Source organism: Oryctolagus cuniculus, chromosome 6, assembly GCF_964237555.1.
Source record: "Oryctolagus cuniculus chromosome 6, mOryCun1.1, whole genome shotgun sequence".
In the NCBI taxonomy this organism is placed as follows: Eukaryota; Metazoa; Chordata; class Mammalia; order Lagomorpha; family Leporidae; genus Oryctolagus; species Oryctolagus cuniculus.
This window is the reverse complement of record NC_091437.1, coordinates 36855739-36878324: the sequence shown is the minus strand read 5'-3', so window position 1 is coordinate 36878324 and position 22586 is coordinate 36855739. Positions and strand designations below refer to the sequence as shown.

Here is a 22586-nt window from a genome sequence, read left to right as displayed (position 1 = left end):
TTTGTCAGTAAAACTTCACATCAGGGGAATCATGGACTTCCGCAGGATGGCTTATGTGAATACAAATAGAAATGGTAATCAGAATAAATGATGACCAGATGAAAATGACATTGTATTCTCTTTAATGATTAACATAACAAACTATAGTTTAATCCCAATCGGTTTATTAGTAGCACTCCGAAATATTTGCAAAACGATCCAGAACAGTTGAAAATTAAATGAAATATTTACTGTGACAGTTTTTATTCAAATCGTGAACCAAGAGCAGGATTATGTTAGTTCTGATGTGGAAGCTACCAAAATAACAACTGTTTTTGTTTTTTGATTTTTTTGTGTGTGTGTGTAACAACTGTTTTTGAAAATAATTGTAATGCAGTCAGATACTTCTAGTGGTGAAATAGAGTGGTAAAATGTACTGTTGTTTATAAGTGGTGTAGTAGTTATTTGGAAAAAGTCTCGCATTTATGAGGCAAAGATGAATGTGAAATTTGAAATGATCCAGATTTGATATTTTTAAATGATTATAATCCCTTGGGAGAAGCTGGGAAAATAAGATCCCTAGGCCTTACTAGTTTGCTTTCCCCATCACTAGTTTTTCCTAGAATTTCATATATATGGAATCATACACTATGAGGTCATTTGTGCCTGTCACCTTTCACTTAGCATAATACTTTTGAGATTCAACCATGTTGAGAGATTTTATAAATTTTGCAAAAACAGATTGCATCTAAAGTATTTGAAATAATTTCCAAAAAGCATTTAAGAATGGCACTGATAGAGGCCAATGAGGACAATGGGTAATATACCGAATAGGCACATAAATAAATGAAGTTAACTTGTGAGAAGAATAACAGTTGCCTATTATGAGATGGTGAGTGCAGAGTTAATGGTAGTTTTAAGATTTATGTGGGTGGAGCTGAAGAGATGAACCGGGCTTTCAAATTAAGGCTTCCTGGGAGTGAAGATGGGGGATTTCAGGGTCTGGCTCCGAGAAGAAAGCTTGGTGAACTACTGTGGAGGGTGACTGCAGTCTTTAAGCAGCTTGTAGTAGTGAGGGGCAAGGGTGTGGGTAAATCTGCGTTAGTAATGATAGGATCAGGTACACAGAGACAAAGGTGGTTTATTTGTTTTAAGGTGGACTATGACAGGTTTCTCCACTAAAGTAGAAAGGTTAAAATTTACATAAACCTTCTCTGGGTAGCAGTATTGTTCAGTCCTCCAAGTTTAATTCCCCACTAATTCTGTATCACCTGTACACAAGATACTTGGTAAATATTAAGTTGACTGGGTAGTTTTAGCCAGATTAAATAAGGCATTGTTGTAGAAGTATTGACATTAATTTTTTTAAAATTTGGATTTTTGCCACATTTTTTCACAGTATGCACGCTTCCTCTCCACCCCTCTATCCCTCATATTTTTTGTTTATGGGATTTTTTTTTAAGATCCCTTGAGATATCCTAAAATAAGTGCTGAAAATTACTTGGCCTACAAAGCTGCCCTTCCTAATATATAGTCTTTTATGTATAATTTGAGAGATCTGTTGTTCAGAAATTAGCATGCAGTGTAAAGAGCAAGGATTACAGAATGACACCATCTCTTGGTATTTTTAAGAAGCTGTCCTTGAACCTTGTAAATTGACATTGGGAGTTGACTTAAAATTGCCGTGTTTCTGTTAGAACTCTCCTTTTCATTGTGCCATTCTGAATTGAATTAGCATGTCTTCTGAGGAAACGATTCTGATAAAGAGAAAAAAGTGCTTAAGCAGACAGTTAGATGTTGGAACCTGAGCTCTAGATTTACCGTGGGATATTGACTGTGTTCTTTAGGATCAGTTAATCTGTTAACCTTTGTGGGCTTACTGAGCTTTATGATATTTAAAATGAAAAGAAGATTTTACTAAGCTACTTTCTAATTTTGCTGGAGGGAACGAATGCTGAAGAAAGATTTAGGATTCTCCACCCTTCTGCTGGAAAGCTACTCATTTCCATTTGCTTTTGTGTACTGAGCTTTTGGGTTTTATAAGTGTCCTTTTAATAATAAAGATGTTGACCTAGTTGACTGCAGACCTTTCAGGTCAGGAGTTTTAGTATTATTTTAGTATTATCCAGAGGTAATAGCTGAAAAGCATTTAGTTAGAGTTGAGTCTGGAGCTTTTCTTTGCATGTTAATTTTAGGAATGAGAAACCACACAATTTAAAATGTCATCTGCTCAGGTAAAACATTGACCATTTAGAAAGAATGAAATATTGGAAAATACTTCTTTAGGAAAATTGGGGGGGGGGTGGAAAATTGTTGCTGCCTTGTGTTTTTTAAACATTTTTGGCCTACTATTATGAATGTCAAATGTTCTAGAAGATAGTTACATGGTACTCATTAATCCATTGTCTTCATTGTTAAAAAGTTTAAATTTCAATCTTGTCTTTGGTGCTAAGCCTATATCCTGTGAATAAGATTGTAATACTATTATCAGAGAACAAAAATGACAGCTGCACTAGCTACCTCTTCATTGAAACATTGAGATGTTACAGATGACTAAAATGCATGATGAGAGATGTGATTTTTTAACTGAAAAGTAACTATTCACAGTATAAAAGAAGTGCTTTGTGTTAAACTGGCTTAAGGAATAATGTAATAATGTTGAGTAGCCCAACTCTTCCTCATCCAAATTAGACTTTTGAGTACCCAGGAGTTACTAGCCTTCTCACTCTCAGTTCTCTTGAGCCCTTATCACCTTTATGTCAAGGTCAAATGATGCCTGCTGGTCATACGCCACACCTTTCCATTCCATATTCAAGAGCTATACTTTGCTCCTTCACTTTTTGACATTTGGCTTCATACAAGGAAGCTGAGAAGCTTTTAAATGTACCTAACCCATTAATTTGCTTTTAAGTAGCTGCCCTTTTGAATCCATGGATTGCCCGATAATCACTTCTTTTGGAAGTTATTAGTTTGTAACTTGGAGTAAATATTTGTGAATACGTGTAAAATGTATGTGCTTTCCTTCTTGACTTTCTTCATTTTTATTTATTTCAGAATGTATTTAAGTTGTACCTAAAGTGTAAGTGAGGTTTGCTTGGAGTCTGTTGATGTTTAGTAAGGAGTTTTACTGTCAAAAATTCTCTAAACAGAAAATAAGAATTGAAGACAAGTGTTATAAATTGAATTTTTAAAAATCAGTTGTTGAGTTTAACTGAAGTTTTTCTGAGGTTATATGAATACTTTCATAGTTTCCAATGAATGCATAGTTAAAAAGGCTTTTGTTAGTTTTTCTTCCCAATACAATCTTAGATGGTTCTTAATTCTGTAGAAGTAGGATTAACATGGACTAATGATTGTTTTAATGGGATTTTGTTAAACTGAGGTGAAATTTACTTACAAGGAAATACAGTTTTTTTATTTTTTTTTAAGATTTATTTGATTAAAGAAGAGAGAGAGGCAGAGGCAGAAGACAGTGATTTTCTGTCTGCTGGTTCACTCCCTCAGTGACTGCAACTGCTGGAACTGGGCCCATCCAAAACCAAGAGTTTCTTCCGTGTCTCCCACATGGGTGGCAGAGGCCCTTGGGCCATCTTCTGCTGCTTTCCCAGGCACTTAGCAGGGAGCTGGATTGGAAGTGGAGCACCTGGAACTGAACCACCAGTCATAGGATGCCAGCATAATAGTGGGTAGCTTAAGACACTGCGTCAGAACACTGGGTCCCTACATTTTCTTTTTACACACACACACACACACACACACACACACACACACACATATACTGCTAATCGCTGGTAAGCTACATTATGTGACACCATAAGCTTCTTTTAGTCTTTTGGATTATAGTTTCATGCTTTCTTTTGGGTTGACATTGACTTGATTATATGTAGAATAATAGGTTAGTAGTCTGTTTTACTGTTAGGTACTGTTAGGTTAGATTTTTCTGACAAAACAACCAGGTGGTAGTGGTGAACACTCTGTGGTTATTGATATTTTTGCTTTATTTTTTTTTAAGATTTATTTATTTATTTGAAAGTCAGAGTTACACAAATAAGGAGAGAGAGAGAGAGAGGTCTTCCATCATCTGCTGGTCCACTCCCCAATTGGCCGCAACGGCCAGAACTGTGCCAGTCTGAAGCCAGGAGCTTCTTCCTGGTCTCCCACGTGGGTGCAGGGGCCCAAGGACTTGGGCTGTCTTCTACTGCTTTCCCAGGCCATAGCAGAGAGCTGGATCAGAGATGCCAGCACTGCAGGCAGTGGGTTAATGCCCTAGGCTGAAGTGCCAGCATCCCTTATGGGCACCTGGCTCCGGGCTTCAGTTTGGCACAGCTCCGGCCATTGCAGCCAATTGGGTGAGCCATCAGATAGAAGACCTCTCTCTCTCTCTCTTCCTCTCCTCTCTGTTACATAACTCTGACTTTCAAATAAAAATAAATAAATCTTAAAAAAAAAAAAAAAAGAGTACTGGGGGACAGTGGTGCAGCAGGTTAAATCCCCTGCCTACAGTGCCAGCATCTCTTATGGGCGCTGGTTCAAGTCCCGGCTGCTCCACTTCTGATCCAGCTCTCTGCTATGGCCTGGGAAAGCAGTAGAAGATGTCCTTGGGCCCCTGCACCGGCATGGGAGACCTAGAAGAAGTTCCTGGCTACTGGCTTTGGATTAGCTCAGCAGTTGTTTGGGGAGTGAACCACTAGATGGAAGACGCCCCCCCCCCCCCCGCCCCTACCCGTTCTACTTCTCTCTGTAAATAAAATCTTAAAGAAAAAGAATTAGAATACTGCCTTTCTGTAGTCTGAATGCAATAGGGTTGTGTTGTGGCCACTTTAAGTAGCCACTTTGAAAGTGTACAAAAAGGTTTAGCTGAGGAAAGTACATTCTGATCCTCAAAACCAAAGGAAATGAGGAAAGCAAGGTTGGGATTCCTTGTTTAGGGTTCTGTGTATTGTATCATATAGATGTGAACCTAGAATGGATTCTGTAGTTTGTGATACCAGTTTTCATTTATAAATGGGATTTTGTAAGTTCTGTGAAGTTGCAAAAGTTTTTTAAATGCATCATATGTATTGATAAGATCAGTAGGCTAAAAGATGAGTCTTCTGTTTTCTACAGTAACTTGTTCTAACTTTAAGATATAATCCTTTTTTATTTGTTCTAACATTGATAAATATTAGTGAAATAGGGATTGGTTGATTGAATTCAATGCAGTTAAATTTTTTTTCTCTCAACATGCAAGAAAAAGGTTGGCATTGCACATGGGCTCATTTGTTACAACAATCCTGTAAAAGCCTAGAGCACACAGTTAATGTATAATTTGACTAGATCTTAATGCCTCTTTCATCTGTGCCATGGTTCCCAAATTTTGCAGCACATTAGATTCACAAGAAACTCTTTAAAAAATGACACTGAATTTCTACTAAACTTTTAATTTAATTGATTTGAGGTATGACCTGGATATCCTGTTTTTTTAAAAAACTCCCTAGTTGACTGTGATATACAGCAAAGTTCAGGAACCACATACTATACATTTATACCTCTCTGCCCACTCCCATCAGCCTTTTCCAGGAACTGTGGTTTGATAAGGCTGAGTGTTGCATACCACCTCCTGGAATTCCTGTATCAAAAAGCATGATAGTGGAGAGTGTACTATAATCCCATACAATCTAATGCTTTTATTTCTGAGCAAGTATCTGAAACCATTTTCCTCTTCATGAGTTTCATACGGAAATATTCTTAAAAGATGCATTCTAGAAATTCCTTGAGGAAAAGTTCTTATCTCGCTGATGATCTTTTGTGTTCCAGTACCATTAACTTCACAGCAAAGGCTTTGGATTATGGATGTTAATCAGATTAAGTGCCTACAAGGCTACTTCGAAGAGTTCATGGAAAGTGTGTTATTTTAATTACTCTTTTTCCTTGAATTATTTGAAGAATCCTCTTATTAGCATCTGTTAGTGAGTAGTGTTGCTCTTTTGATATTTCTTCTGGTTCTGGTTCAGCAGTATCAGGAAATTGCTTCTTCTCTCATTTTATTTTATTTTATTTTGACACAGTGGACAGTGAGAGAGAGACAGATAGAAAGGTCTTCCTTTTTCCGTTGGTTCACCTCCAATGGCCGCTGCGGCCGGCGCACCGTGCTGATCCAAAGCCAGGAGCTAGGTGCTTCTCCTGGTCTCCCATGTAGGTGCGGGGCCCAAGGAGTTGGGCCATCCTCCACTGCACTCCCGGGCCACAGCAGAGAGCTGGCCTGGAAGAGGGGCAACCGGGACAGAATCCAGTGCCCCGACCGGGACTAGAATCTGTTGTGCCTAGTGAGCCGCAGTGCCAGCCAGGAAATTGCCCCTAAAACAACTTCTGTAATGAAGAAAAGGTTTTTTGGTTTTTTTTTCCCCCTAAAGGTAGAGAAGATGGTGACACTTGGTGAGGTATAAATCATGTTTTATTTATGCCATCATAAAGTGCATGTGTGAGTGTACAGTGAAGAGATTTACACATAAACTTTTTAAAATTGAAATTGTCCTATGAAGGTTGAATATCCTTTACCCAAAATGCTTTGGACACAGAAGTGTTTCAGGTTCCGAGGTTTTTTGATTCTGGAATATTTGTGTAGACTTTAAAGTTGGTCATTCTCTAATCCAAAAATCTGGAAGGCTCCAAAATCCAAACTTCAGTGTCATATTGGTTTTTAAAAGTTTCAGATTTTGGATTTTAGATTAGATGTCTGTATATGTTTGGTGGTCTAGAAGCTGCTCAGAGTACTTATCTTTTAAATTTCCCTTTATTGCCAAACCATTCTGCCCTTGTGATGGTATTTATAGAGAGGGAAGTATGAGATCAGATTTATTAGTTTATTTACTTGAAAGGCAGAAAGGCACAGACAGATCTTCCATTCACTAGTTCTTCCCAGATGTCAGCAACAGCCAGGTCTGGGCCAGAGCAAAGCCAGGAGCCAAGAACTCAGTCTGGGTGTCCCACATGGGTGGCTGGGACCCAGGTAATTATTTTTTTTAAGGTTTATTTATTTATATGAAAAGCAGAGTTACAGAGAGGCAGAGAGACAAAGAAGTCTTCCATCCACTGGTTCACTCCCCAGATGGCTGCAACAGCTGGAGCTGCGCTATCCGAAGCCAGGAGCCAGGAGCTTTCTCTGGGTCTCCCATGGGAGTTCAGGAGCCCAAGGTCTTGGGCCATCTTCCACTGCTTTCCCAGGCCATAGCAGAGAGCTGGATCGGAAGTGGAGTAGCCAGGACATGAACTGGCGCCCATATGGGATGCCAGCACTGCTGGCAGCAGGCTTACCCGCTATACCACAGCGCTGGCCCCGGACCCAAGTAATTGAGCTGTCACTTGCTGCCTTCCAGCATGCACATTGACAGAAAGCTGGAATCAAGCAGAACCAGAACTTGAACCCAAGCACTCTGATACAGGATGCAGGTATCCCAAGCAGTATCTTAATCATTGTACTAAATGTCTACATCTGAAATCTGATTTAAATGCAACTTTGTTGGAAAATAATAGCATGAATGTTCTGTAGATTTTTATTGTAAGTTTCAAATTTTTTAGGTCTTTAGCTATAGTAGAAGTATTTTTATGCTTTTCTTGGTACCAATTTTAAGATGCTGGACACTTTTCATTGAGCAGACAAAAATGTTGTGATGCTTAACATTCTTTCTGAGCATTTGGCATATAATAGTTGTGAATTCGTCTCCTGAAAATTAGAAAAGATGTCTGATTCTCAAACAGATACGAATGCTTAGTTAACATCAAGGAGTTGGTATACTGATTGGTCCTCAAGTAGTATCTTGAAGCATTTCGAGATGCTTTCAATTGTCAGGTCACTGGGATCCCAGTAAGTTTATTTATGTAGATCCTGCTAAGTCAGTATTTCTCAAACCTCTATCATATGTAATTACCTACAGAGCTTTTTAAAAATGTAGGTTAACAGGGGCCATTGTTGTGGTGCAGCAGGTTAAACTGCCACCTGCAGCACCAGCATTTCATATTAGCTTGTTTGAGTCCCAGCTGCTCTTCTTCCTGTCCAGCTCCCTGCTGATGTGACTGGGAAAGCCGTGGAAAATGGCCCAAATGGCCCCTGTCAACTCACCTGGGAGGCCCAAGTGAAATTCCTGGTTCCTGGCATCAGCTTGGCCCAGCCCTGGATATTGTAGCCATTTGGGGAGTGAACCAGCAGATGGAGGATCTTTTTCTCTTTGTCCCTCTTTGTGACTGCTTTTGAAATAAATTGATTAATAAATTTTTAAATACACCCCCCACAATGTAGATTAACAAATAACCCTGGGTAATTTCTGCTACAGGCCAGAGGACCATGCTTTGAGAAATTCTGTGCAGAGGTTTTAACACGCCATTATATGGAGCTATTGGTGGTAGGGAATTTGGTGAGTGCTGTGGCTTTCATTGGAAATGCTGTTTGTGTTAGTACAGAGTTTCTTAATTGTTGGGGTGATTGCTTTTTGTAGTAAAAGTAACAGGCCTGCCTTTCTGTAATGCTTTATAATTTGCCAAGTAGTTAGACATAGATTGTCATATAACCAGTACTACACCTCTTAATTGGTAGATAGGATTATATTAAGAATCTTTGATCAGTAAGCAGAAACAACTTGGAGTCACAGAGCAAGAACATAATAAAGCCTGGACTAGAATTTTTGTTTCTGGATTGTTAGTCATGTATTATTTGTTCTGTATTACATATTCTTGTGTTGTCTACTCAGCCAGCTTCCCATTCTTAAACCCAACTGCTGGTGTACTGGGCCACTTTTTAGTTGTTCCCTGAAGGACTTCACTTTCATGAGTGTTGCACGGTTCTGTATTTTTTGTTCAGGTTTAAACAGAATTTACACGTAACTGTCTATTCATTCATGGTCTGTATCTTTTAGGTTGTATTTTCCTTTCTATTAGCTTATGTTGACTCTTCTGTTTTCTCCTTTGCTATATATTATATAATATTTCCATTTTATATTTGTTACTTATATATCAGAAATTATATCAAGCTTTGGAATACTAATAGTTCATTGTTTTCTTTACTCCAGTAATTTGAGTGAGTTTTTTTCTGAATATATTTCAAATACCATAAAAATTTATATTTATTTGAAAAGCAGAGAGACAGAGAACAGGAGAGACAAAAGATCTTCCATCCACTGGTTCACTCCCCAAATGGCCGCAACAGTCAGGTTGGACCAGGCTGAAGCCAGGAGCCAGAAACTCCATCTGTGTCTCCCATGTGGGTGGCAGGAGCCCCAGCATTTGGGCCATCTTCTGCTGCATCACAAATTCCGGCCCCCAGGTGATAAAGTGTAAAACCTATCCTGAAAGAAGCCATGTGGTCTCTGAATAGTATACTATGGGATATTTTATAAGGAGTATATTTGATTTCCATGATTTTTTTTAAAAGACTTATTTATTTATTTGAAAGAGAGATCTTTCGCTTGTTCATTTTAATGTACATGTCATCTTTGTCTTTTTTTGAGGAAAGAAGATGAATTACTTACAGCTTGAGAATTTGAGGTTTAAATGAGAAAGTTAGGAAGGGGGCCCACTTCTGATATTTGAGAAACAGGGTAGGTAGTTCTGTCTTGGAGATGTTAAATTTAAGGTGATAAGGTATTCCAAATTTAACTGTCCTGTATTTAAGTTAGCAGAAAATACAATACAGAAAAAGTGAATCTAGACCTAGGAATTGGGATTGAGCAGGATTAGCGTACAAATGGCGAATAGTCAGGATAATGGACTAAATAAAACTAAAGGAAGTCTGTTTTCAAGAGTAGGTAATGTATATCCTAGAGGTAGGGGGAACAACAGAGTTAGATTCCGGGCTTCCACTGCGCTATTGCACTTCCACAGTGCTTCTCTGCTGTCTGAAAAATGAGACTTAAGGCTTAGAGGCTTGGCTGTAAAAGAGCCCACTAAACAGAAGGTGCTTAGTAACACAACTGTTGACTCAGTGGTACGTTCTGAAGATAGTCTAATGAGAAAACAAGCATATAAAATTAAAGGATAACTCACGGGGCCATTTTTAGAGGTCGTTATATGTATGAAACTTGTGCTCTTTGCCAGGGGGGCAGGGTGGTAATGGGGAAGTTCTTAATTTTTATTTATTTATTTTTGTAAGATTGGTTTATTTATTGGAAAGGCAGAGTTATAGAAAGAAAAGAGAACAGAGATCTTCCATTCACTGGTTAACTCCCCAAATGGCTGCAATGGCCAGGGCTGGGCCATGCCGAAGCTAGTAGCCAAGAACAGCTTCTGGGTCTCCTATGTGGGTGCAGGGGCTCAAGGAATTGGGCCGTCTTCTGCTTTTCCCAGGTGCATTATCAGGGAGCTGGATCGGAAGTGGAGCAGCAAGACTCAACTGGCACCTATATGGGATTTCTGCACTGTAGATGGTAGCCTAACCAGCTGTACTACAGCACTGGCCCCAAGGGGTCTTAATTTTTTTTTTTTTCTTTCTTTTTGACAGTGAGAGAGAGAGACAGAGAGAAAGGTCTTCCTTTGCCGTTGGTTCACCCTCCAATGGTCGCTGTGGCTGGCGCACCACGCTGATCCAAAGGCAGGAGCCAGGTGCTTCTGCTGGTCTCCCATGCAGGTGTGGGGCCCAAGGACTTGGGCCATCCTCCACTGCACTCCCGGGCCACAGCAGAGAGCTGGCCTTTAAGAGGGGCAACCGGGACTAGAACCCGGTGCGCCAGCGCTGCAAGGCGGAGGATTAGCCTATTGAGCCGCTTTTTATAATAGAGAAATGGCTGAAACTTTAGAGGAGTGACTAGAACTAGAGGAATATTCAAGAAGTTAATATAGTAGTCCACACATCTTTATTTTTTAAAATTGAAGTGAATTTTCATACAGAAAGTAAGGTAGCATTTTGCAAATTTATCACTCAAAAGGGTATCTCTATTTGACAAAACCAGCTTGTTAAACTTTGAGAGATGAAATGTAACAGCTTGTACACCAAAATTAAAAAATTAAATTAAAAAAAAATGAAATGGTTACCAAGGTAATGCAGGTCAGGGGATCAAAGGTGAAGAGTCACGTATTATCAAAAAAGAAATCTAAAAGGATGGCTTTATCATGATCTCTCATTAGTGTTCCAACAGTGCCTCTGTTTTGGTAAACTTGAACATTTCAGCAGGCATACAAGCAGCTTCTTTGGTAAAAAGGATTTTGCGCGACTACTATTGCTGTTCCCATGATCATCTTCTATAGGTGACAGGTATTGAGAACACAGTAGGTGTGGCTTATTTGGGGTAGCTATTTCCCCTCCACACATCCTACTCCCCCTGGTGACTGAGACCCCTCATACTGCCATTCATACAGCCTGCTGCTGCACATTCATCCTGGGCTCAGACATCTTTGTTTTTTGTTTTGTTTTAAGGGAAAGAGTTTATTTGGGGAAACTCGAAAGACTGGAGGGAAGGGGTGAAGAAGGAAAAGGAGAAGGAGAGCATAAGAGAGATCAGGAGACGGGGAGAAGGAGAGAGAGAGAGAGGAGAGGAGAGGAGAGGAGAGGAGAGGAGAGAGAGAAGGAGAGTAAGACAGAGAAAGTTCAGGAGACAGAGAGGAAGAGAGTGAGAGAGACTCGTGTTCAAGAATAGGTTGTTTTAAAACTTCACTGGAGGCGGGCAGGAAAGTATGAGCAGCGAATCCCATTAGGATGAGGGTGGAGCTTAACACCTGTGGTGGTTAGGCCATGTGGTTATCTGGCTTCCAGCAGTGGTGGCAGGAGCTAGAGCCTAGGATGGTATCAGGGTGTAGATCGCGCCATAGATAAAACTGTGCCATTTTTCCAACATTCTCCTCTTTTGTTTTTAATAAAGCAGGAGTTGTATGCGATTACTTTAGCCCCAAAAGTCCAAGAGGGGTAGAGGGAAGATGATCTGTCTTTAGAGCTACTTCCTACTGACATGGGGCGACGAGATACTCTTCACTGGCATGGGGCGATGTCTCAAGCTGCTGTCTTCTGGGTGGAGAGCAGAGTCTATCTCTGTAGCAGCATTTGGTTGACTACCTGGTTGCTAAAGGCCTTGGTTCGTTCCATTATCATCTGCTGTAAACACTTAAACAGACACTGTAGTATAAAAGACAGGGTGAGAATAGCAACCAATGAGAGGATTTCATAGAGGAGAAAAAATGAGGGGGTGGTCTCTGGACCCTTGTGAGGATTGTTTGATGGACATGGCTTAAAGCTGATTCCAACCAAGACCTGGAGAAAGGCCACTCAACTTTTGTAGGTAGAGGGGCTTGTAGAGAAATTCTGAATAATCATACAACATTAAGTGCAGGAGAGGACCATCAATACACACCGGACGGGAGTAGAGCCATTGATGTTAGAGTAGAGGCTATGACAATAAAGGAATGAGGCCCCAGATGGGCTAGATAGGATCTGTAACAAAAGGACAGGGTCATTATTAGAGGACCTAAGAAAGGTGCTATTTAAGTCACAACTAAATTTTCTGATTGAGAGGCAAATAGAACCTGACAGATAGGGCTTGACAATAACCTGGTGGGTGGGGTACATCATAAGGGAGATGTGAACCTCCTTGGGAAGGCACCCTGTTGACTTCCATTACCCAGCTCTCCTGGGAGGAGAGCTGACCAGGTAAAGGCAAGTGGCATCTCTAACAGGAAATTTACAGTTCTGCCTGCAGTGTTACTGACTCTACTTGGCTGTCTCCTCAGCAGCAGTGGTCACCTTGGAAGCTGGGCCCAGTGAAGAGCTTTTCAGGTTGGCACCAGCAAGGTCTCTGGCTCTAACCTGAACTCCTTCGACTTCAGGGCAGTTCCATTTCCAGCGTTCCAACTCTTGGTTGGCAGAGCTGCAGGGCTGACTTCTGCTGAAGCCCAGGCTTTCCACATCAAAAGCCACTGCAGTGGATTGGCCTGTTGGGTCTCCTTGATGGCAGATCACTGTATGGAGCAGCCTATAGTAGGCCTGCTACCTATCTTCACATGCCTCTGATGCTAGCTTTCTTTTCTTCCTGGTTTTTGTTAAAGCAGACCAGAGGATGCAAGTCAAGGGTCCCATCTCTAATCTTTGGTGGCCTAAGAAGTCTGTATCAGAACATGTCTTCATATTCTGATAGTGGTAGTGGTTTTTCTGAGGTAGACAATGTCAGGCATCTTTCAAAACTTACTCCAGATGCTAACTTTTCTAAGAAACCTTCTTTCTCTTCTAAATAAATTACTGTCTCCTCGATATTTTCTATTTACTTGATTGTTGCCTTTATAGTGCACTTGTCATTTATCTGCTTTTCTAGACCTTGAGGTGCCTGTAGCACTTATGTGTGGTATCAGAAAAATGGTAGGTGCTTATTGTTAAATCAGACTAAAGCAGATTTTGGGAAAAGATATAGTAACTTTATTGAGGTGATTTACCTGTGTAAAGCTTGACCTGAGGTGGTTAATTTGGTTTTTAGTTAAGTGTACAGTTATATTGCCGTTGCTCTAAAATAATACCTTAATACATTTTTAGGATATTTTTATTCCAGAAAAAAACCTGAAATCCATTAGCAGTTGGCCCTATGCAATCACTGATACATATACCTATTAGAATAAGATTTGAGGCCGGCGCCACGGCTCACTTGGCTAATCCTCTGCCTGCGGCTCCGGCACCCTGGGTTCTAGTCCCGGTTGGGGTGCCAGATTCTGTCCCAGTTGTTGCTCTTCCAGTCCAGCTCTCTGCTGTGGCTTTTGTAATAAGTATTGTACACTCACTTTTTGTTTCCCAGTAGAGAAGTATATTTGCATATATGTTTCCTGCTAATGCTCTTGCAAAGGGGTAGCAGATAATGACCCAGCTACTTGGGTTCCTGCCATCCTGGATGGAGTTCTAGGTTCCTGGCTTCTGCCTGGCCTGTCTGTTGCTATTGCACGCATTTGGGGAGTATATCACTATATGAGTATGTCTTTCACTGTCTCTTTAAAAAAGAATAAAGAGAAATATTACTGTATCTCAAAATAAATTTTTTGTTTGTTATTCATATTTATTTGGAAGGAGAGACTCAGGGAGAGAAAGAGATCTTCCATCTGCTGGGTCACTCCCCAAAAGCCCAAAGCAGCCACAACTAGGCTAGGCTGAAGCCAGCAATCAGGAATTGCATCTGGGTCTCCCACATGGGTAGCAGGGACTCTTATCTGCCTCCAGGCACATTAGTAGGATCAGAAGCAGAGGTGGAAGCGGGACTGAATCTCAGGCACAATAATACGGGATTTGTCATTAACCTGCTGTGCCACAATGCCCTCCCCCAGGTTTGTTGTTTTTTTTTTTTTTTTTTTTTTTTGTTTTGTTTGTTTTTTTGTTTTTTTGATTGATTGATTTGAGAGGCAGAGAGTCTTATCTCTGTATTTATGGTTCTAGTTGCTTATACTCTACAGTGTTCATTTTCTTTCTGTTAAAACTGATTCTCCAGTTTCCTCTAGTAAGAATGCTCTGGATCCCAAATCATTTCAAAGATGTTTTTGTAAGTTATAAATCTGATGTTTTCCTTGAACCAGTTGCATTAACCTAATCCAGAGGATTGTGAGTAGAAATTTTGTTACTGGCCTTTTAAATTCTGAATTGTCTTTAACCAAGGTCACCAGAGGGGAAAAAGGTAGGTTGATGCTCTTAAAATTTTTTGGTGGCAGAATAATTTGTTTAGATCATTAAGTTCCAGGTATCTTGCATTTAAACTAAAATGAAGGCCACAAATTGAAGGAGTAGATGTAGGCAAGGGAGCCTAAGGAGCATGAGTCACAAAACTTTGTGAAGAATTAATAGAAAAATCACAAAGAACTAAGTCACAGTCTGGTATCTAATTATCTTCAGAAGGGCTAAAGAGTTATGAATCAAAATGGAGTTGGACCTGTCTTGCTTTTTTTGTTTTGTTTCCATGATGAGTGCCATTAATGACATGGAGGTTAGTAGGTAGCCTGATAGTTATTAAGTTAAAGGTCACAGTGTCTGATATCCAAGTTCATACATTGCTGCAGCTTCTAGAAGTAGTTCATGAATGTAGTATCAGAAACATTGGTGACTTCTGAGGCTCAGATGCTTAAATTGAGAAGAGAGAAATTATACTGTAGTTAAGGGTACTCTGCTTTTAAAGTATTGATTTGGTAGCAGATAGAACAATGTACCATTCTTTTGTTTGTTTGTTATTTTATTTACCTGAGAGTAAAAGTTCCCATCCTTCTAATGGTTAACTCCCAAAATGCTCACAGTGGGTAAGATTGGAAGCCAGGAGCCAGAAACTCATTCTTTAGGTCTCCACATGGATGACAAGAACCAGTTACTTAGGATCACTGCTGTTTCCCATAGTCTGCATTTGCAGGAAGCTGGCATTAGGAATGAGAGTTGGGGGTTAAAACCTAGGAACTATGCTGTGGAATGCAGGTACTCAAACCTTCTGCTTGATCCTCAAATCATCACTCTTCTCCTCCCTCATTTCCAAACTTCATATGATGCCAAGGCTAGTACTAAAACATTTAATTATGTCACAGCTGTAAACTCTACTATTAGTTCTCCCCAGTTATTTACAGAATATAAAGCTCTGTAGCTTTGCATCCAAGAGTTAATAGTATAGCCTCAAACTAACACCTGATTCATTCTGCTATGGGGACCCATGATCCAGAATGGTTTGTTTGCCCCTGCCTAGTATATCCTTTCCTGTCTTCCCTATCAAAGTATTATCTATCCTTCACATTCTCACTATCAATAGACATTTTACACAAACTCTCTTTAGACAGATTTAGTTTCCCTTGATCTTTTGTCCGAATTCATTTAGCAATTTTGTTAGCTTCTTTGATCTCTCTGCCTGTGTCAACTTGGATTTGCGTTTTTAGTATATTTGTTAATTTTTGAACTAGATTTTGTTTGGATATGGGTTTATGTCATCTTGAGGTCTTGAGGTACTTTTTAAAGATTTTATTTATTTATTTGGGAGGCAGAGTTACAAACAGAGGGAGAGGGAGAGACACAGAGATCTTCCATTCGCTGGTTTTCTCCCAAAATGGCTGTAATGGCCAAAGCTGGGCCAATCTGAAGCCAGGAGCTTCTTCCAGGTCTCTCACGTGGGTCTAGGAGCCCAAGCACTTGGACCATGTTCCACTGCTTTCACAGGCCGTTAGCAGAGAGCTGAATCAGAAGTGGGAGCAGCTGGGACTCAAACAGGCGCTGGCTGACATTTTTATTTCACTTAATTTATTTTACTTTCATCATTAAATTAATTGAATTTTTTGGATGCTGTCAAACTATTGGGAAGAATAAGGTACAAATGAAACTGGAGAATTATTTTTAAAAGTCTTTTAGGGGGTCCTGTGCAGTAGGTTAATCCTCCACCCGCGGTGCCGGCATCCCATATGGGCGCCGGGTTCTAGTCCCGGTTGCTCCTCTTCCAGTTCGGCTCTCTGCCGTGGCCCGGGAGGGCAGTGGAGGATGGCCCAAGTGCTTGGGCCCCTGCACCTGCATGGGAGACCAGGAAGAAGCACCTGGCTCCTGGCTTCGGATCAGCATAGTCCCGGCCATGGTGGCCATTTGGGGAGTGAACAAACCAATGGAAGGAAGACCTTTCTCTCTGTCTCTCTCTCACTGTCTATAACTCTGTCTCTCACTGTCTAACTCTGCCTGGCAAAAAATTAAAAAAAAAAAAAAAGTCTAAATCTAAGGCCTAAATTTGTTTCTTGAGGTACCCAGAAAGTAGAGAATAGGAGTGAGGTTTTCGGTGTGTTTTAGACTGTCTACAAACTTAGATGACCTCAGAATCTGGTTAGAGCTTGTTCACTACTCATGTTCTGTAAAATCTGTTTAAAACAAAATAGTTAGCTCTGTCCTGCCAAGTGTAGACAAGCACCAAAGTAGCAGTGTGAGAATTTTGTATTGTCAGGTGGTTAAATTGTGGATTCATAGCAACTGCCTGTGCAAATTATGTGAAATGGGAGGTTGATGTGATACAGGCTACATGAGGAAGCTTTTTGGGTATCTGAGTTTTGGGTAGTTGGGATTGAGAGTAGAGAAAACTTCTCAGAACTGGAAAACATGAAGTTGAAGATAGAAACCAAGAACCAGTAGGGTTTGAATAGGATCATTCTTTGTTCCTCATCTTTGTGTAAAAATGTCTGGATGTGTTAGTCCATATGGAAACCATTGCTGAGATATGTGAGGTGTTAGCTTTAGAGAAAAAGCTATATATAATCCTTGAGACCAAAAGAAAGTATGAAAGCTGGGAACACTTGTCTATTAGGTTTAGGGAGTTATAGTACCAATCTCTTTAGATCAGAGAGTCCTATTTTAGAGTTGCATAGTTGCTTCATAGAAAAAAAATACCTTCGAATTGTTGATATTCCAGCTGATCGGGAATAGTGAACATGCCTTATGCTGATTTAATTAATCAAGGATAGAAATGCCCAATAGCTTGATTTATGCATCTGCTTATTATTATTTTTTTTCCTTTGGAAAGCAGAGAGATACTGAAATTGTCCACTTACTGATATACTCCCCAAATACATGCAACAACCAGTTCTAGGCCAGGCAGAAGCCAGCAGCCAGGAACTTCATCCGGGTCTCCCACATTGGTGGCAGGTACCCAAATACTTGAACCCTCACATTCTGCCTTCCAGGGTGCGCATTAGCATGAAACTGAAGCTGAAGCTTGTGGGTAAAGCTTGCTCTCCATGTGGGAGGACCCCAGTGGAGTTCTAGGCTCCTGGCTTCAGCCTGGCCCAGCCCTGACTGTTTCGCTATTTGGGAAGTGAACCAGTGATGGCAGTCTCTCCCTCTGTTAATCTGTTACTGTCTTTAAAATAAATAAATAAATAAATCTTTAAGTGCTTTATAAAATAGCCATTGTATGAAAATATAAACTGCCTTTTACATTTCAGATTAGTATTTGGGCTTAGATAGACAGTTGTAGAATTGCTTGTGTTTATTGTACTTTTATGTCTCTGAACCTTTGCTGGAAATCTGTAAAGATAATGGTCTTTTGAGAATTAGTTTATGCTTTTCCCTTTAGTTTGCTAGACTTTTTTGTGTCTTCTCACCTCCTTAGGTCTCTTTATTTGGTGTTCTCATTTTCTTAACCTAAATTACATTTATATTAAAAATCTGTTATAACTCCTAATAGTACTGAACATTTCTATGGGCAAGTTCCTGATAAACTCTAGCTCAAGTTTGCCTCTGCAGTTAGGTAAAAGGAAGAGGAAAGAGAAATGAACAAAATAAAAAGGGAACAAGGGCCAGTGCTGTGGCATAGCAGGTAAAGCCGCTGCCTGCAGTGCTGGCATCCCATATGGGTGTCGGTTTGGGTCCCAGTTGCTCCACTTCTGATCCAGCTCTCTGCTATTGCCTGGGAAGACCGTAGAAGATGGCCCTTGTCCTTGGGCCCCTACACCTGCTTGGGAGACCAGAAGAAACTCCTGGCTCTTGATTCCTGGCTTTGGATCCAGTGCAGCTCTAGCTGTTGTGGCCATCTGGGGAGCGAACCAGCAGATGGAGGATCTCAGTCTTTATCACTCTCTTTCTCTCTCTCTTTCTGCCTCTCTAACTCTGCCTCTCAAATAAATAAATAAATAGTTAAAAAAAAAAAAGGGACCAAAGGAAAATAACACAGTTTAATCATTGTTCATCATTTACTTTTACTTTGTGTGTGTGTGTGTGTTTAAGTTTGAGAGGCAGCATTACAGACAGAGGGAGAGACAGAGCAGTATTCATTCCATCCACTGGTTCACTCCCCAAGTGGCTGCAGTGGCATCGGGGCTGAGCCAATCCGAAGCCAGGAATATGTTTTATTTATTTGAAAGGTAGTATTAGGGGCTGTGGGTGGGGACATAGATCTTCCACCTGCTGTTTTGCCCCCCAAATAGCTGCAATGGCCAGTGCAAAGCCAGGAGCTTCTTCTGGGTCTCCTATCTTGTTCCAGGGCCATCTTCCACTGCTTTCTTAGGTAGGTTATCAGAGAGCTGTATCTGAAGTGGAATGCCTGGGACTCAAACTGCACCCGTGTGGAATGCCAGCACTGCAGATGGGGGCTTTATAAAACACCACCACTCTGGCTCCTTTTTTGTTTTTGTTTTTTAAGATTTATTTGAAAGGCAGAACCATGGTGGTGGTGAAGGGAGAAAGAAAGAGAATGATCTTCCATCCGCTGGTTCACTCCGCAAATGACTGCAATGGCTGGGGCTGGGCCAGGCCAAAGCCAGGAGCAAAGAGCTTCATCTGGGTCTCTCTACCTTGCAGAGACTCAAGAACCTGGGTCTTCTTATGCCTTCCCAGGCACATCAGCAGGGAGCTTTGGCACCCACGTGGGATGCTGTTGTCACAGATGGCGACCTAACCCACTGCACCACAGTGTGGGCCCCATCATGTAATTTTTTGTTTTGTGTTTTGCCCCATTCCTAACCTCCACCAAAAAACCCACCATTGTGAGATTCGTTCCAATAAATATTTCAGTGATAGTGAGCAATGATAAATTCCCATATGGAGAATAAAGAGCAGAAGAAGGAAATGAATGGAAGCTTTGGTAAACAGGTTTAGGTCCAACAAGGACAGACAGATTCTTCCACTGTCACATTGGCATATCTGTTTCTTTTCTTAAGGGATAAGACCTCTGGAAGGTTAAGCATATACTGCGTTCTCCACTTGCCTTTTTCTGCAAAGAACCATGTGAAAATAGATGCCATTTTGTTTGTTGGCAATTAGCTGTTTGGGAAATGGTTCTCAAGCAAACATGCTGTGGCGTAGATGTTTTAAAGTTTATTTATTTGAAAGGCAGGGTTATAGAGAGGCAGAGAGCAAGAGAGAGAAGTCTTCCATCCTCTAGTTCACTCCCCAAATGGCTGCAATGGCTGGAGCTGTGCTGATCCGAAGCCAGGAGCCAGGAGCTTCTTCCAGTGGAGTAGCCAGGTCTCAAACCAGCGCCCATATGGGATGCTGGTGCTTCAGGCCAGGAAGTTATTAACCCACTGTGCCACATCACCGTCTTTTTTTTTTTTTTAATTACATTTAAATATTAGCTAGTTTTCTTTCTAAGTAGAATTTATAATCTAAAGAAGTTTGAAATGAAAATAATAGTGCTTATTATTAAGAAAGTACCCTTTCCAGAATTACAGGCATCAAAATATGAATCATTTACTGCATTGATCCCCAGTCCTTTTTGCGGTGAATGAAATTTGTAGAGACATTTGTTGAGTTTTTGGGGACATGTATATTTATACATAGTAGTATAGCACAGGAAAATGTAAGTGATTTTTTTTTTTTTTTAAAGATTTACTTATTGAGGCCGGCGCTGTGACGTGGCGGGTAAAGTTACTGCCTGCAGAGCTGGCATCCCATATGGGTGCTGGTTCAAGTGCTAGCTGCTCCGCTTGCGATCCAGCTATCTGCTGTGACCTGGGAAAGCAGTGGAAGATGGCCCAAATCCTTGGGCCCCTGCATCCATGTGGGAGACCCGGAGGAAACTCCTGGCTTCGGTTCAGCGCGGCTCTGGCTGTTGCAGCCAGTTGGAGTGAACCGGCAGATGGAAGACCGATCTCTCTTCTCTCTGTCTCTGTGTGTTTGTGTGTGTAACTTGGGCTTTCAAATAAATAAATCTATTAAAAAAAGATTTACTTATTTACTTGAGAGATGTAGCTAGAGACAGAGGTCTTCCATCCGCTGGTTCATTCCCTAAATGGCTGTATCAGCTGAAGCTGTGTCGATCTGGAGCCATTAGTCAGGAGCTTCTTCCAGGTCTCCCACGTGGGTGCAGGGGCTCAAGCACTCGGGCCATCTTCTATTGCTTTCCCAGGCCATATCAGAAGTGGAGCAGCTAGGACTTGAACTGGTGCCTGAGAATGCCGATGCCTCAGACAGATGCTTAACCTGCTACTCCATAGCATTGGCTCCAAAAGTGAATCTTATCAAAAGCAAATACCATCTGTTTGTATTAAAACTTTTTTTTTTTTTTTGCGATCTGAAATTAAGTGGAAATGTGACTCGTTTTTTAAAAGGGACAAATAATTACTAATATTACCTTTATTTTGTGTTGGGCAATGTGGTTAATCAATGGGTTCATCTTTTGAGAATAGAGGAAAGCATCTTTGGGTATAAGAATTGTTAAATTTGGTGATATTTAGTGATAATCAGCTTTTCATGATGTTCTTCCTTCTTTCTATCTTTCTGTTTTCTTAGGTGGTATGGACAGGAAAAAGACTATAATGTACTAGTCATGGATCTTCTGGGACCCAGCCTCGAAGACCTCTTCAATTTCTGTTCAAGAAGGTTCACAATGAAAACTGTACTTATGTTGGCTGACCAGGTATGTGAAATGTTCACTGTATTATGATCTTAATATCACTGGTTATATTCATTTTAGTTAATCATTCTAATGTGTCAATGTTTTCCTATGGGTGTAGAACAAAAAATGGAATTGCGTTGGTTTATTACTCATTTGTAGACTAGTTGTTTTCAAGCTACTCCTTTGTATAGAGCTTGTTTTAGTGTTAAATATGGCAGATTTTCTTGTAAACTTTATGTGAAGACCAACGTGTATACATGTGGTATCATTATGAAAACTGTGTGTGTGTATTTGAAAGGCAGAGAGAGATCTTTCCTCGCTGGTTCACTCCCTGGATGGCCGTAATGGCCAGGGCTAAGCCAGGCTGAGGCCAGGAGCTTCATCTCGGTCTCCCACATGAGTGACAGGGGCCAAAACACTTGGTCCATTTTCCACTGCTTTTCCCAGGCTATTAGTGGGGAGCTGGATTGGAAGTGGAGCAGCTGCGACACAGACAGCGCTCATATGGGATGCCAGCATCACAGGTGGTGGCTTTTACCCACTATGACATGGTGCTGGGCCCCAAAAGCTGTATAATTTGTAGGACAGTAAGGTACTGAAGTAATTTAAGAATTTTTGACCAAATTGATGTTTCTTAAGGTAATGGTTTCTCAGCCATTGGTAGTATTTAAGAAGCTTTGAGAAGTCTTAGAGATGTAATAATTTAGATGCATACTTTGATTAGAGGGTAGCTAAAATGGCTTTTCAGCTGAAGCTTGGCTACTTTGATTTCAAAAAAATGAATTCGGGAACAAACCTTGAGAAAAGATAATACATGAAGATAATAGGTAAATATCAAGAAATTTATGATTTTTAGTTTGGTCAAAATTTGTCACCTTTAAAGGGAAAGAAAATGTTGGAAATACTTCAGGTTAAATTGAGTGTACTTGTAAAAATGTCTTTAAAGAGAATGGTATTCCCTAAATATAAATCACATATCATAAAGGAAAATGAGATGACTAATAGAACTGGCATTTGCAGTAGAGTTTTAGAAATTCTGTGAATCCAAAGGATTAGAAAGTAGTGATCATTTCCTGTAATCTGCACCTGATGGTCCGCAAGCTTCTTAATTTAACATAAAAACTACTAGATAGCTCAAGCAAATATTTGCAAATTATGTATGATGTTTAATTTGTGGCGCATTGTAAGTTCAAGCATTAAAAGTTTTAAAATCTTTTAATATATTTTAGCAAACTTGTGAGTGAATCCTAATTAAAAGAGTTACAGCTTATATTTTGTAGGCTTAGTAACAAGCATTCATATGGTGAACCTGTATTGAAGGCTTACCACTGTACTCTGGTGGGTGCAAAGAGT

At 40.4% G+C, this 22586-nt stretch overlaps 1 protein-coding gene across 13 annotated transcripts in view; it reads left to right on the top strand.

Annotated features, from left to right (window-relative positions):
- The window catches only part of CSNK1A1 (casein kinase 1 alpha 1), a 48954-nt gene that overhangs the window by 2501 nt on the left and 23867 nt on the right, over window positions 1-22586 (top strand). For all 13 annotated transcript variants that reach the window (XR_516342.4, XR_007918430.2, XR_516343.4 and 10 more), the window contains 1 exon segment: window positions 21128-21254. Coding sequence is in view for 8 of the 13 variants with exons in the window: in XM_008254858.4 (XP_008253080.1) it covers window positions 21128-21254 (127 nt within the window). In the remaining 5 variants the exon portion in view is untranslated.